General features: G+C 40.6%; 1 protein-coding gene across 8 annotated transcripts in view; it reads left to right on the plus strand.

Moving 5' to 3' along the window:
- Positions 1-16116, plus strand: part of PTPRU (protein tyrosine phosphatase receptor type U) — a 464942-nt gene that overhangs the window by 284037 nt on the left and 164789 nt on the right. For all 8 annotated transcript variants that reach the window (XM_072979748.2, XM_072979749.2, XM_072979750.2 and 5 more), the window contains exon 9: positions 2745-2854. In XM_072979748.2, coding sequence (XP_072835849.2) covers positions 2745-2854 — 110 coding nt within the window. The remainder of the gene's footprint in view (positions 1-2744; positions 2855-16116) is intronic.

Genomic DNA, 16116 nt, shown 5'->3' on the forward strand with positions numbered 1-16116 from the left:
TGTTGCTTTTTCCCTTATGAGAGTTTTAAAAATCCTTAGTTTGTTCCATAGTTGTGTAAAAGCAAACTGAAACAGACTCTCCTGGAGATTGTACCTGTGTGGCCAGAGATGAGGTGCTTGTCAGGAGGAAGAAACACCGGTTCTAACTCAGTTACGACTCAGTAATACAGTTACTGTCCAGAGGTGAGCAGTCAAAGCTCTGGACCTGGATGAACTAATCTGGCAGTTTTGCTTCTTCTCAATTTGTGGTGTTGTTGTTGTTGTTGTTGTTTTTTAAAAATCTCATGTTCTTTTCATCCCAGATATGAAAATAAAAGTATGTTCACCTGTGAACGCTCTCCTTGTTAAGGTTTCCTATGGACCGTTTTTAAACATCCATCAAATGCACTGTGGCTGTAGTTGCAAGGTCAAAAGATCTAACTTCTCAGCTCTGTGCCCTCATCCGATCACAGAGCTCCTTATGTTCATATTGTGCAGTGGCGGCATCCGGAATCAAAATATGATGTCCACGGAAGAGGGAGAGTGGAAGGCTGAAGAACTCTGTTCCATATGTTAGATTTCCCAGAGAGATTGCCAGTTTCACATTAATGCCCCTAGTTTTTAGCACATCATTGAACCAAACCCTATGGGTTTTTATGGAATTAGCTTTCAACTACACATTCTTCAGATTGCAACCTTATTCCATATTTATTCTAACTGCCAACGTAAATTTGCAATTTGCATTCCAGTGGCCCAGTCATAGAAACCACCACTCACTAACGTCATTTGGAGGAATGTTTAATAGATGGAAGAAGGGTGCACAGCTGTGTAGTAGTATCAACCCAATTCATGTGCACGATTTATGCCAACACAACAAAGTGTGTCTGTTTCTATAAAATAGAATTAAAAAATAAATCTAGAATTTGGGGTGGGACAAGTAAATGCCCACTTCCTTCATGGACACGGTGCTCCCCATTCCTGGTTACAGGCATATTTACCTTTTCTTTTTCAACTAGTTAATAATTCTGACATTGTTCCATGAAGCTTCTGATGACGAAATGTTACACTGTAGTTTTATTAGCATTCTCTGGTTTTATTGTAATGGCATCTCTTCTTAATTCAGTGTCATTTGTTAAAAGATTAGTTTTAATTTGCATTTATTCTTCTCCTCAGTTTATCTCCACATCATCTCAAGCACTTAATGAGTGGAGGAGATATTAAATGAATGAGTAATAGTGTACAGTAATACCTCGCTTGACACCGTCACATTTCACATGGTCTTTGTTTGTAATTTGCTTTTCACCAACCTTTTAAGAGTTGTAGTTTTGGAGGAGGTAGCCGTGTTAGTCTGCACATCAGGCAAAATCCAAAGAGACAAAACAAAAAAGACGAAAACATGTGGCACCTTAAAGACCAACTATTATATTTTAATGTAAGAATTAACCCATTGTTCTTTGATTGAGACAGACTGTGTGTATGAGGAGGCTGTAGGAGTGCCTTTTCCCCCACTGACTTTCCTTTCCTTTTTTGCCTCTTTTTTTCATCATGCGCCATGCACATTCTCTGTTTCGTGTTTCACCTTCCTCTTTCCATCTTTCTCCTCCTCCTCCTCCTCATCTAGTACAAAAGACTTGGAAATGGCTCAAATTTTCATTTGTAAATCCCCATTTACCACTGTTTTGGTTATCGTTCTGTATTTCAGGAAGGCATCCTGAGGTCTAACTGGAGTATCTCTCTCTCTCTCTCTCTCTCCCCGTGTGTGTGTGTGTGTGTGTGTGTGTGTGTGTGTGTGTGTGTGTGTGTGTGTGTGTGTGTGTGTGTGTGTGTGTGTGTGTGTGAGAGAGAGAGAGAGAGAGAGAGAGAGAGACAGAGACAGAGACAGAGACAGAGAGACAGAGACAGAGACAGAGAGAGAGAGTATGTGTGTGTATGTGTGTGTGTTTGAAAGAAATTGCATATGGTTGAAGAAACACCATATATCTAGCGATGAGAATGTGGAGCAGGATCTAATGGGGAACACTTGCTCATTGTTCCCATTTCCAGCATTTTCCGTACACATATACACTCTCCAGGGCCAGCCCAACCATTTTACTGGCTGCAGCAAAGGACAGGATAGATGTTCCCCTTTGCATTCCATGTGCAAAGCACAACCAGACTAACAGCTGAATCTGACTTCATTGCTGGTGAATGGTTTCCGCTGCACCTGATGAGAACAGATATAATGAGGTGACGCAAGGGTGCTCCCAGTTTTGGCCTCCAGTATCATGTCACTGACTCCTGCCTTCCAGCATCTGCTGACTGCAACAGCTACATCACTCTGCTTAATGGTGAGGCCCACCTTGAGACTATCCCTGCATGATCTGGAACCGTAAAAATACAAGGTCTAGATCTTGCAGAGAGTGCATCAGGATTTCCAGACCACAATTTCCATGTTCTAAGAGCATAGAACCAGAACAATTAGGAATGAGAGGTATCATTTGAGTTCTGATCCTTCCTGTTAATGTAGTCTTTAGAAAATGGCTAATTTAGATGCTAAGTATTAGGATGATCAAGGCGGTTGGATGGTGGCTGCAGTTTCACACACTGTGAGTTTGGGATCCAGTTGTGTTTGTGGTATTTTTCCACTTGCACAGTTATGACTATATACATGACATAAATGAAACGTGCATGTTTATATAACTGTGTAGAGCCAGGCAAGAAAGCCAAATAACAAGACTGTCTTCTGATATTTCTCCTATTTTTCCTCCCATTCTTCCTGATCCAAGTTCCTGGAGGCATCGCTTCAGAGTCCCTCACTTTTACCCCACTGGAGGACATGATTTTTCTAAAGTGGGAGGAACCAGTGGAACCCAATGGTCTGATAACTCAGTATGAGGTATGTTGCAAATCCTTTTGGTGGAGCGGAGTGTGCCGAACTTCTGTCCTAAGGCCAGTTGAAGAAGGCTTGCTGGCCGGCTTCTTTATGTCTTTGTTTATGTCTTTGTCCTTTTAAATAAACTCAAACCTGCAACTATACCAAATGAGGAAAGAGTGAAAATAATACTCAGACAAGGTACGAAAAAGCAGCAGCTCCACAAAATTCATACCAGCATGAGATAAGCAAAAATAAACATTGCAAGAATTAGCAGGGAGTTTCACTGAAAGAAAACTGGCAGCAAAACAAAATAACCCAAAGAATTTTAGCCCATTCTGAAGAAATAGATGTTCTTATTGTGTACACTGTGAAGTTTAGGGTCACCTTGTATGCTACTTTACAGCGGGCGGCCCTTTACTTGAATGGCTTTCAGAGGACAGCATTCTGTTTCAAGATGTCTTCTATTTCTAGTTCAAGCTCCGTTTAAAGGAAAGGACATTAAGAAAGAAGAGAAGTGGCCTTGAAGTTACCCATCATAACTTAGTACCCGGATAATAGACTGAGAGTGGATTTATTTGCTTGCAGGCTGAACAAGAGCATGTGTAGACCTGTATCTTCCCCTCAGTGGTGAAACATACGGCATCTCAATTGAACAATAGCCCCTCTTTCCAAATTTGCATACCTACACAGAGACATATACACATGCACGTACAGTATATATGCATGTATGTGTAAATTAATGTAGACATTAATCTCTTTCAAGCTTATTTTATGAGGTTGTTACTGCTAGAGATGGTGAATCCATCAAAGGTGACGAACCACGAATCTCCTCCCCATGAACCGATGAACCACAAATCGGTTTGTTGGGTAATTTTTTTTAAAAAAGATGAACCTCCCACCCCCATAGCCTACTTCCCTGCCCCCTGCCCCCTTTCCACTACCCCTGCCACCTCCCTGCCTTGGCTGCTGCAATCTGTGGCACCACCACTGCCATCTGTGGCAACCTGCGCCACAGCAGCCTCCACAGACATCATCCACGACCTCTCACTGCGATGGCCTTCACCGCTATGGCCTGCCTTGAGGGAATCTGGGCCGCCCTTTGCAAAGATGGTGGCTGCAGCTTCCCTGCCCTAAAAGAAGCCACATCCGCCATCTTTGCAAAGGGCAGCCCAGATTCCCTTACGGCAGGCTGTGGAGGCCACTGCATTGGGCAGCAATGGACAGCGGTGCCGCCGGATGATGGCAGCAACTAAGGGAGGGAGGGGAAGGGGTGGGGGACAGGCTGTCGGGAGTGCCTGGCTGTGAGGATCCATAGGCAGAGAGCCTTCCGGCTCTTCGTATGGGAGATGAATAAAAGAGGGGCAATCTTCACCCCTTTGTATTTGTTGGGGTCTCTGGAACTCAGACATATGAAGGGACGAATATTTAATGAATCAGTGATTTTTAGCGAATATCACGGTTCATTGTTGACAGGTCTCAAAGTCAACCTAGGGAATTGTTCATTGCAATTCAGTGGATAAGTTGTTACAGGATCAGATTTAGTGAAGCAACATGTAACAAAGGAGCACAGCTGAGTTAATTGAGGCAGCTGTGTGACAACCAATGTGATTGGTTGAACCAAGAATAAAACTAGCCAAGCTTACAGAGACAAACTGTTGGGTAGTTTGGGTGGTTGGTTGGTTGTTGTGTTGCTGGTGATCGTGTTGCTGAGAGCTGTATATTCTGCATCGCTGGATGAAGACTTGCCATATTGCAAGGAGAAGATCCTGGAGAAGACTATCTCTGTGGTGAGAGGAGAAGACTTCGTGGATGCAGGACTCTTTATATTGGTAACAATATTTAGTTACTGAAAACTGTAAATTTACCATTGCTAACTGAAGAACTACTGTGAATGACCAGGACTGTATAAAGACCAAGAGAAGCTGTATTTACCCCTGTATATATGGACTTTAATGTAAATAATACTTTCAACACTACAACAGTGTCTGTTTGGTTTCATCTCTGGGCAGTTCACTTCACCATTACGCCCCCTGGCGTAGTCTGGTAACGCAGCACCTCTGTCAATTGGTTATGGGCCCAGACAGCGCACCAGACTGCATACAGGTATAAAATTTAAGAAGTTATTGAAGAAACTGCTGAACAGAGAGAGCCAAAGTAGTGTGGTCTACAGTCTGTGGTAAAGATGGCCAACGAAATGACTATGGCTGGACTGTGCATAAAAAAGTTGAATGGGGAGAATTATGCAACTTGGCAGCAGAAGGTACAGTTGCTACTACAAAAGGAAGCATTATGGGACATTGTAGAAAATCCCCCAGCAGTTCTAGATGAAGAAAAAAGAGCACTAAACTTTAAAGCTCTGGCTATTATTGGGTTAACTCTAGAAGACCGTCTTCTTATCCACCTGAGAGGCCAAAACTCAGCAAAGCAGGCATGGGAGGATTTAAGGAGACTCTTCGTAAGAGATAACGTTGGAAGCCAGATTCAAATTGCCAGGAAACTTTTTCGAACTAGACTGAAAGCTGGTGGGTGTATGCTTCAACATTTAGAGGCAATGAAGTCAATGTTGATGGACTTACGGGAAAAGAACATCACATTTACAGAAGTACAAGAAGCATTTATTATTCTGTCTTCATTAGATGAGTCATATGATCAGCTGGTGACCAATTTAGAAATTCTTCCTCAAGCAGAGCTAACAGTAATTAATATAACGAGCAAACTGTTGGAAGAGGAACAAAAGAGAAAAGATAACAAACAGCTCCGAGACTCCAAACTCACTAATCAACGTGATAAGCTGAAAGAAAGTGAGGAGGAGGGGGACACAGCTGCAAGCATTCATTCTGGAAAACGCTGTTTTTCCTGTGGCTCAAGAAAACATCTGATGAAAGACTGTAAATTTAAGAAAGGAAAAGAAAAACAAACCAGACGCAAGAGAGAAATACTAAGCCTGACTGAGGAAATTTATAACTCTGAACAGGGTGAAGAGTGGATTGTCGACTCAGGAGCAACTGCCAGCATGTGTAAGAGCAAACAGCTAATATTTAACTACCAACCTGTATCCAACCAACAAGTATGCTTAGCAAATGGTGTTAGTGCTAAGGTACTGGGAAAAGGTAAAGTGAAATTGCCTTATATTGCTAGACCAATAGATGTTTTACATGTTCCAAATTTGAAGCATAATTTACTTTCTGTGAGTTCATTAGCAAAGAATGGGTTTGTTAGCACTTTCTATGAGAGTAAATGTATAATAACTAGCAAGAACAATGAAAAATTGAATTGCTATGCTAGAAATAATTTATATAGACTAAACTGTACTAAGGCTAACAATGTCTATGAGAACAAATGTATACACAAAGATTGTATTCATTTATGGCATCAAAGACTTGGACATGCAAACTACAAAACACTTAGAAAAACAATTGAAAACTCAGTAGGAGTTAATCTAAAACAATGTAATGAATATGTGAATTGTCAAGCATGCCAATTAGCCAAGAGTAAGAAAGCTCCTATAATGAAACATAGTGATGTACAAGTGAAAAATATATTAGATTTGGTGTCAATTGATGTAATTGGACCCAAAAGTGCATCATTAGGAGGAGCTAGATACATTCTCTCTATCCAAGACCAAAAGTCCAGGTTTGGATACTGTTATCTTATGAAAGATAAAAGTGCAGTACATGTAGAGTTTGAAAAATGGCTCAAATTTGTAGAGCGTAAAACAGGAAGAAAGGTTAAGGTGGTACAAACTGACAATGGAACAGAGTTTACAAATGCCAAATTTCAAGCAATATTAAAGAAAAATGGCATTACTCACAGGAGAGCCGCTCCCTATACACCTACTCAGAATGCCTTTATTGAAAGAAGGGGCCAAACTCTGCAGAACATGGCTGAGGCAATGATTAGGGGGAGTAATCTATCAGAGAAATATTGGGGTGAAGCTACACTTTGTGCGAATTTTTATATTAATATTCTTTGGCACAGTGGAATAAACAATATACCCTACACAGTTTGGACTGGGAGAAAACCAAATTTAAAATTTTTACACGTATTTGGATCTCCTGCATGGGTTCACATCCCAAAAGAAATAAGGAGAAAGGGAGAGAAGAAAGCCAGGTTGATGTATTTCCTTGGATATCAGCAAAATAGGAGAGCATTTAGGTTTGGGTTGCCAAATACCAACAAACTTGTAATAAGTAGCAGTGCTTCTTTTAATGAGCACAGTAACTGGGACAAAATATGTAAACCCCCAGAAGCAATAATTAAATTGCATGAAAGGAATGAAAGTAGTGAAGATAGTGCAGATGAAAGTGACTCACAAACAGAGCAAGAAATTAAAGGAGAGGTAGAACCTGAGGAAATGCAATCAGATAAAGAAATTCCATCCAACTCAGAAAGGAGGGAAACTCTAGAGGAGGACAGAGAATTACCTAGGAGGTCTAGCAGAGAGAGAAAAACTCCAGACAGGTACAAGCCTGAGACCTATTACTGTCTCAATGTGGCTGAACCAGAGACATATGATGACATATGTAATATGCCTGAGAAAGAACAAATAAAATGGAAAGAGGCAATGGAGAAGGAGTTAAATTCATTAAAACAACTGAAAGTTTATGAGGAGGTGAAACTGCCTGAAAAATCAAAAGTAATTGGTTCCAGATGGGTATTTAAAAGGAAGGTGGATGCCGATGGTAATGTGAGGTATAGAGCAAGGTTAGTGGCAAAAGGGTATGCACAAACTTCAAACGACTATGATCAAGTTTTTGCACCGGCTCTAAGACCAGAGACATTGAGATTTGCTTTAACCTATGCAGCCAAGCATAATCTCATGACCAGGCATGTTGATATAGAAACAGCCTATTTATATGCTGACCTGAAACACACCATTTATATGGAAATTCCACCAGGTATAGAAAGTGAAGGTAAATGCTGGATATTGAAAAAAAGTCTATATGGTCTCAGACAAAGTGGCCATGAATGGAACCAACATTTAACTAAAACTTTAAAAGATAATGGTTTTGTGCAAGGAAAGGCTGACCCTTGTTTATTTATAAATGAGAAGACACAAGCTGTAGTATTAGTATTTGTGGATGATCTAGCCATATTTACCAAGGATAAGAAAGAGGCTGAAGAAGTAATACAAATGTTAAAGAGACACTACAAGTTAAGAGATTTAGGAGAAATAAGTAACTACTTGGGAGTAGAGATAGAAAGAAGTGAGAAAGGATTTAAAATAGCCCAAAAGAGCAAAATATTAAAACTCCTAAAACAATATAAGATGGAGGATTGTAAAGGTGCAGCAACTCCTATGAACATAGAGTTTGAGAAAGAAGATATGAATGGCCCGGAATGTGATATTGATGTATATAGATCACTGGTAGGCAGCTTACTATATTTGAGCAGATGGTCAAGGCCAGACATCTCTATAGCTGTAAACCTGCTATCTAGGAATGTGAGCAAGCCGAATGAAAGGCACATGCAATCAGCAAAAAGAGTACTTAGGTATTTAAAGGAAGCACAAAATAAAAGGCTAAATTTAGAACCAGTGGGAGAACTGTCTATCACTGCTTATGCCGATGCAAATTATGGTAGTGATTTAACAACCAGACGATCAACATCAGGCATGACTGTGCATTTGGGAGGAAGTTTGATAAGCTGGAAGACAGCTAGACAGAAATTTATATCGTTGTCTTCTGCCGAATCTGAGTATGCAGCATTATCTGAATTGTGTACAGATCTAGTATTCTATAAACAATTGGCACAAGATCTGGGTGTGAATATAAAATCACAAATAAAGGTTTTTGAAGATAATCAAGCTGCCATACAAATGGCAAACTCACCAAATGTAAAAAGCAGATCTAAACACACAGATATCAGGTACCAAAATGTAAAGCAAAGTATAGAAAATGGTTTAATTGAACTGGTATACTGTGGAACAGAAAATAACAAAGCTGATTGTTTAACAAAAGTATTGGGGCCAACTAAACATAATAAAGCATGTGAAATGTTGGGTATGATATAATGTATATGTGAATATAAAAGGAACTCTGTATATGTTCAAGGCAATGTACTATGTAAGATAGATATGTTACAGAATTGCTATAAACAATTGGAGGAGATTGACAGGTCTCAAAGTCAACCTAGGGAATTGTTCATTGCAATTCAGTGGATAAGTTGTTACAGGATCAGATTTAGTGAAGCAACATGTAACAAAGGAGCACAGCTGAGTTAATTGAGGCAGCTGTGTGACAACCAATGTGATTGGTTGAACCAAGAATAAAACTAGCCAAGCTTACAGAGACAAACTGTTGGGTAGTTTGGGTGGTTGGTTGGTTGTTGTGTTGCTGGTGATCGTGTTGCTGAGAGCTGTATATTCTGCATCGCTGGATGAAGACTTGCCATATTGCAAGGAGAAGATCCTGGAGAAGACTATCTCTGTGGTGAGAGGAGAAGACTTCGTGGATGCAGGACTCTTTATATTGGTAACAATATTTAGTTACTGAAAACTGTAAATTTACCATTGCTAACTGAAGAACTACTGTGAATGACCAGGACTGTATAAAGACCAAGAGAAGCTGTATTTACCCCTGTATATATGGACTTTAATGTAAATAATACTTTCAACACTACAACAGTGTCTGTTTGGTTTCATCTCTGGGCAGTTCACTTCACCATTACGCCCCCTGGCGTAGTCTGGTAACGCAGCACCTCTGTCAATTGTTTTATTTGTCCCCATGTCTAGTTGCCACTACAAAGAAGATCCTGCCACTAGAATTTCTGCCAGCAAGGACACACCAGCACAGCATGACCTGCTCATTGAATGGCACTTTGTCAATTAGCTATAGGATATTGTACAGTTCTTACACAGACCTCAGTAGGATTCCAGTCATTGTTTTATCATCTACTTTTTTTTAAAAGCCCTTAACTATATGTTCATAGATTTTTAAAAATAATCCTTTTTCACTTACGCAGAACACACATTTAGTCACTCAGTTTATTTATTTGTAGAATTATGACTGAAACAATGTGACCCTGCTTTTCAAACACACACACAAACACAAACACACACACAAACACAAACACAAACACACACACACACACACACACACAAACACAGAGTCATTATAAAAAATGACTCCACATCAATATTTGTTTGAGAGGGTAATGCTTCTTTTCAAAATACCCAGGAGACAATGCTGGTAGATTATTACAACTTAAAGAGAAAGGCATGTGCCCTTCCATCTTGTCACAAATACACAATGCTGGTTTAAATTTGTGATATATTTATTAGATGATGCTCTCTCCCAGGTTTTTTTTAATGCTTTATTTGCTTATTTAGAAATATTCAGAATAACTTCAGAGGCAAATAACAGCTTTGGAGGATGGAGACGCTGGTAGGAATAAAGTAGAAAAAGCATCATTCCCTGTTTCAATGCACATGGTCCAAATAATAATTTCCACATCATTCTCACAGCTGTTATTTCCAGCAGGGCAACATGTTTGAAGGTTTTGCTCCCTGAGGTGGAGCAGCAAATCCTCCCTCCTCATCAATATGTGTGTTGTTCTCAGGATGCATATAGATCTCCAAGAGGAAAGTTTATGGAGAGCTCTTTTAGCTCAAGTTCTTTGAGATTCTGCAGGGCCATATTGGATAGGGCCAAAGGCAAAAGGGGAGGAACAGAAATGCCAGATATTCTTTAGCCAAATGTTCTTATTACCAGTAACTAAACCTTAAATAAGGAGAAGGAGAAAAAGAAGAAACAAAGGCTCAATATAAGAAACAAGAATTTGAAAATAAATCAAACAGTTGGTAAAACAAATCACTACTTGGACAATACCTGAAAAATATTGATGGAAAGCATGATAATAATTCAGCATGAGCATGGCTAAAATTGAGGACCATTAAGAAAAAAACACACCAAAGGCTTGATTTTTGCTGCAGAAGAACAAACACTCCAAAGCAACGTGATGAAAGCTAAGATCCAAGGAATTAGTGCTAACAGCAAATGTTGACTCTGCCAAGAAAAAGGGGAAACTCATCTGCAAATGTCTAAAGATTGCACAAACAGATAGCAACATTAGGCATGATAGAGTGGCAAAATTAGTGTACTGGTCAATAGGCAAAAATATAACTTGTCAGCCTCCAAAAACCCACGGGAACATCAGACAGAGAAGGTGTCAGAAAATGAGGAAGTGAAGATCTTGCAGGATTTCCAGATCCAAACTGATAGACACCTCAAACATAACACACCAGACGTAGTAGTAATCCAGAAATATCTGGATCATTGACATTGCAATTCCAGGGGATGCCAGAGCTGAAAATAAAGAATTGGAAAAACTAACAAAGTACAGAGACCTGACAATCGAAACATCTCACCTCTGGAAGAAACACACTTTAGTAGTCATTGAGGCTTTTGCAGATCTCAGGAAAAACACCATTAGAGCTACAAAAAATGGCAATATTAGGAACAACATACGTACTACACTGATATTTAACAGATACTTAGGTTTTGGATCAAAAGGGATGTGGTGGCGCTGTGGGCTAAATCGCAGAAGCCTGTGCTGCAGGGTCAGAAGACCAAGCAGTCGTAAGATCGAATCCACACGATGGAGTGAGCGCCCGTCGCTTGTCCCAGCTCCCGCCAACCTAGCGGTTCAAAAGCATGCAAATACAATTAGATAAATAGGGACCACCTCGGTGGGAAGGTAACAGCGTTCCGTGTCTAAGTCGCACTGGCCATGTGACCACGGAAGATTGTCTTCGGACAAACGCTGGCTCTATGGCTTGGAAACGGGGATGAGCACCGCCCCCTAGAGTCGAACATGACTGGACAAAAATTGTCAAGGGGAACCTTTACCTTTACCTTTACCTTAGGTTTTGGATTAAAAATTGTATCTGTTATATAAAACCTGTCAATGTTTTTATAATTTTGATTGACAGTGCCTGGTGTTTTTAATAATACGTAATAATAAGAATAAGAAACCATCAAGTCAATTCTGACTTCTGGTGATGCTTTTCATGGCTTTCTAGATAGAAAGAACTCTGAAGTGGCTTACACTTTCCTTCTTTTGGGGATGTCCCAGGGCTATGCAGCTTTGGCCAAGGCCATGTAGGCTGGCTTTACTTATAGGAAACCTTTAAACCTTCCAGAATTGGAGGGAGGTGGACTAGACACTTTTTGGGAGTTGTAGTTAAAAACACAAATCTGCACAACTCTAGGAAAAACCTTGTTAGTCAATCAGCAAATGATAATGTCATAGGGAGTGTGTGGACATTTAGGGAAGCTCAGAGGGCTGGGTTCAAAATTCCTCATTCCTATCATAGGTTAATCTGGGAGGGCTAGTAGGTGGTGCAGAAAGCTGACTTGGTCATTTATGAAAGGGGACCCACTTAGGGATGAGATGAAGTGCATTCAAAGACCACAAATGACTTTGGTAGAGTCAGATCCCCATTGACTCACTGACTATCGTGGTTGTGGAGAGCGTGGAAGTTGCAAATTACAAATAAAACTACATTGTGAGCAAACACTGATTGTTTAACTGGAAGAAATGAGCGTGGAAATATATCCTGATGGATTTACACTAGCGGGCATAAGAAATAGGATTCTAGCCAGTACAATATAACAGCTTACTACTTTGAGGCGGTCTGGGCAGTCCTAGAATGGTAACTAGTTGTGTGTTTTTAATGTAACTTTCCAAATGTTGCTGTTTGAAAGACAGAGCAGGAGATGGATGCTGTGGGGATTCCTTGGGCTAAAGAAAGGTTGAGGGAGTCCTCACAAGTGACAGCAGCATCTCTGCTGATCTAGGAGGGCCTTTTCCCGGAACTGCCTGCAGAGAACTTCAAGAGAACCAGTTCATGGAATGTGCTATTTGTCCTGCAAGGCTTCGAGGAGATAGCTTTCCTTTGTTTACTCCCTTCCAAGCAGAGAGAAAAGAGGACATTGTTATAGTATTGTTATAGTATAGTTTCTTGCACAGACATGTGTGTGTGTCCGGGTGTGGGTGTTTGGTTTCTGCCACATCTTCCCTCCCAAAGGCAGCCAGGCAAAACCCACAGTGCTTGAAGCGCTACGGGGCGGTATATAAGCAGCACGCTTTGCTTTGCTTTCTTATCTTGTTTTGCTTTTCGTCCTCTGCTTCTGTCCTCTCTAGCATCAACGAAAATTATTAGAGCGCAGAAACAGCGGAGTGAAAAAGCTGATTCTTATCTATGCAGCTCTTCCTACCAAGCTGCAGGCTGTCTGTTGTCTGCTGGGGAATTGACACAGGCTCCATTGTAATTCTGGAGACAATGTTTTGCAGTCTTGAAGATTAAGGACAACTTTATAGTTCATTCAGAACCCATTGTTTGGAATACAGAATTCAAGCTGCTTTTCATTTCCCAATCTACACGTTCTCAGTCGGGCAGAGTATAAATGGGTGTCTGGCTGAACCACTTGAAACTCCAGGTGGAGAATCACAGCTGAGTAAATAGGTCCCATTTGAAATTAGTCCCTGCAAATAGAAAACAAGCATGCCAAGAACAAGAAAACTAGATCAGTTTTCTCCCTGACATGCTACCATGTTTCCCCGAAAATAAGATAGGGTCTTATATTAATTTTTGCTCCAAAAAACACATTAGGGTTTATTTTCAGGGGATGTTTTAGTTTACAGTCATGTCATCATCTAGTTGCTGCACAATGCTGCACAAGGGTAGAGAGCGGTCTTTCCCTTAACTAGGGCTTATTTTTGGGGTAGGGCTTATATTACGAGCGTCCTGAAAAATTATACTAGGGCTTATTTTCAGGATAGGTCTTATTTTTGGGGAAATGGGATAGTTTGCTAGTTTTTAGGCTTTTGTTTAGTTTGGTTCAAAGACCTAAAAGAATTAAACATTGTTCAGTTTAGCAAAGCTTTCAGTCACTGGTTAGCTCCTCTGTAGAAGCTGAAGAATTTGAACTCCATTCTGTGCCAGCGTGGGTTTGGTCATGCCTGTATGTGTTCTGAGAAGCATATTTGATGGCACAGTATTTCAGTAAGTCTCTGTTTTGCCTTTAAAAAAAAAAAGAACGGTGCCTCTGTTTGTAACTCTAAATGAAAGAGAAAACAGAGATTCGTTTAATTCCAAGAAGAACACATTGGACTCAGTTTTCTGTTGTTTGATATATTGCGTAAAAATTGGGAACATTTTCCTAAGCCTACTATGAAAGAGAGATGAAATTTCAAGGTGGGTGTTTGTGTGTGTGTGTAAGGAAGAGTTATGAATATTCAACATTATTTGGCCAATTACTTTCCAAAATTCATCAGGCCTTTTTTACAAATATCTTCCCTCACTCTTTTTACTGCTATAGACCTTATGCCTCACTTATTCTACATTCAGAAGCCGTGGAAAGAGGAAAGGAGTATTTGTTTATTGTTAACACCAGCTTGCCTCAATCTGCATCTGACAAATTAGCGTGCCTTTTGCTTTGTAATTAGGCAATGGGAAGACACCACAGTTTTCTTGTGGAGGAAATATGCATTTGCCTTTAATGTAGAATCTGAACTTTTCTCTCTTATTTACATTAGGATGTATGTCTTGTTTGGTAGGTACTATTTTAGCAATATAAGAAGAGGCTACTGTATATAACACTTCATCAGTCCGCCTAGCTGTGCATTATCTTTCTGAACTCCAGCATCTGAAGCATACAAATATCTTTCCATCCCTTGCTTCCTTGTCAGTAGAGATCCTGGAGATAGATCTTCTTCATGCAAGGCATGCCCTCTGCCTTTGTGAACAGAATTGCAAGAAACATGGAAAAACAGCATTCTAGAATTAGGGCAAATTCTAGGGCACACAGCTTTGGGACACATGAATGGGGCCTTCTGCAAATAAGGGAACTCTGTTTCAATATTCCTTTGCAGATGAAGCTATTACCCTTCTTTACAATTTATATTTTGTCCGGCTCAAAAATATTTTCTGGTGGTTTATATTAATGGGGCTCCCTATCTGGTGGCAAATATACTCTCATGAAGCCATCCTCTTCATTTCTCACAAAGCTGTGGAGCCTTATGAGGAATGCCCGAGGTCCAACTGGAAGGCATTGTGTTGATTATCCACAATGACATGTAGTGGTGGCAGGCTGGGGACACTAGGCAGTTAAAACAATCAGAAAAACTGCATTCAGTGCCAACTTGATTGAGCTTTCAGATCTGCAGGAAAGGCCTTTCTGTCAGCTGTGCTTCCTTTAGAGGCCCCTTTGGGAGGATACAGGAGAGGACCTTTTTGGTGGTTGTTCCCAAACTCCTTGATGGACAAAGCTAGGTCAGATACCTCTCTAATGTCCTTCCAACAGGCATGGAAAACCCTTCCTGTTTAGGCACGTCTTTGCGATCTGACTAGGGTTTAAAAGAGCTGTTAATTATAATTACCATTTTTACTGTGATGCTTTTAGTTGCACTATTTTAGTCTGACTTAATACGGTTTTAATATTTATGATTTTATAAAATTATACTTGTCTTTTAATTACATTGTGTGAGCATTGCTGATACCGCTCCCAGTGGGGCCAGCAGTTGCAAGGTTTCCTGGTAATAACTGTATAGGCTTCAGGTTGGAAGGATAACCAGAAACAGCTGTTATTTCCCGAGATGGATGGCTCGGAATAGGCATGGAATTTTCAAGACCCTTAATGGAAGGATTGACTCCCCTGCACTAACCTTTCCTGCAGGGAATGTTATTTCAAGAGAGAGCCCCTGATTAATGACTCCAGGATCCCTCAGATTCCTGGTCTTGTAAAACAGGAAGGGAGGATCAGTCCTGGCCCTGGTTTGAGTCCTTTTAATGATGGACGATATAGGTGGGTAGGGGGCAGTGGAGTCCACTCCTTTCATTCCCCTGGACCCTCCTCTTGTCTGTCACACTGGTATTCTCAAAGCCAGCACTGCAACTAAGAAGGCTCCACTGCTCCGGGGGGTCTGGGAGCCAAGGACTTTCCAGAGCTCCGCCAGGCAAGATCAGAACACTGCTGGTGTCCTCCCTCACACCTTGCAAGCCATCTTGTGTCCCGGTTTTGGGGGGAGAAAGGTGAAGTAGAAATGAAATAAATGCAAAATAGTTCTCGAGCTCAGCTACCCAGTGCAAAAACAGGATTTAAAGGGAGATGAATGGCAGTCACTGGTGACAGAAATTGGAACTGTCGTTTTCTTGGGACTACAGCTCATTTAATTCTTCCTGCAAGCTAGCAATAATATTTATTTTTTTTCCAAGTTGTGATGAATAGTGGCCTAACTTTGAGCCTGCCAAGGACCTGGAACACAGGAACTAAGGAATA

This window comes from Pogona vitticeps, chromosome 9 (assembly GCF_051106095.1).
Source record: "Pogona vitticeps strain Pit_001003342236 chromosome 9, PviZW2.1, whole genome shotgun sequence".
Classification (NCBI taxonomy): Eukaryota; Metazoa; Chordata; class Lepidosauria; order Squamata; family Agamidae; genus Pogona; species Pogona vitticeps.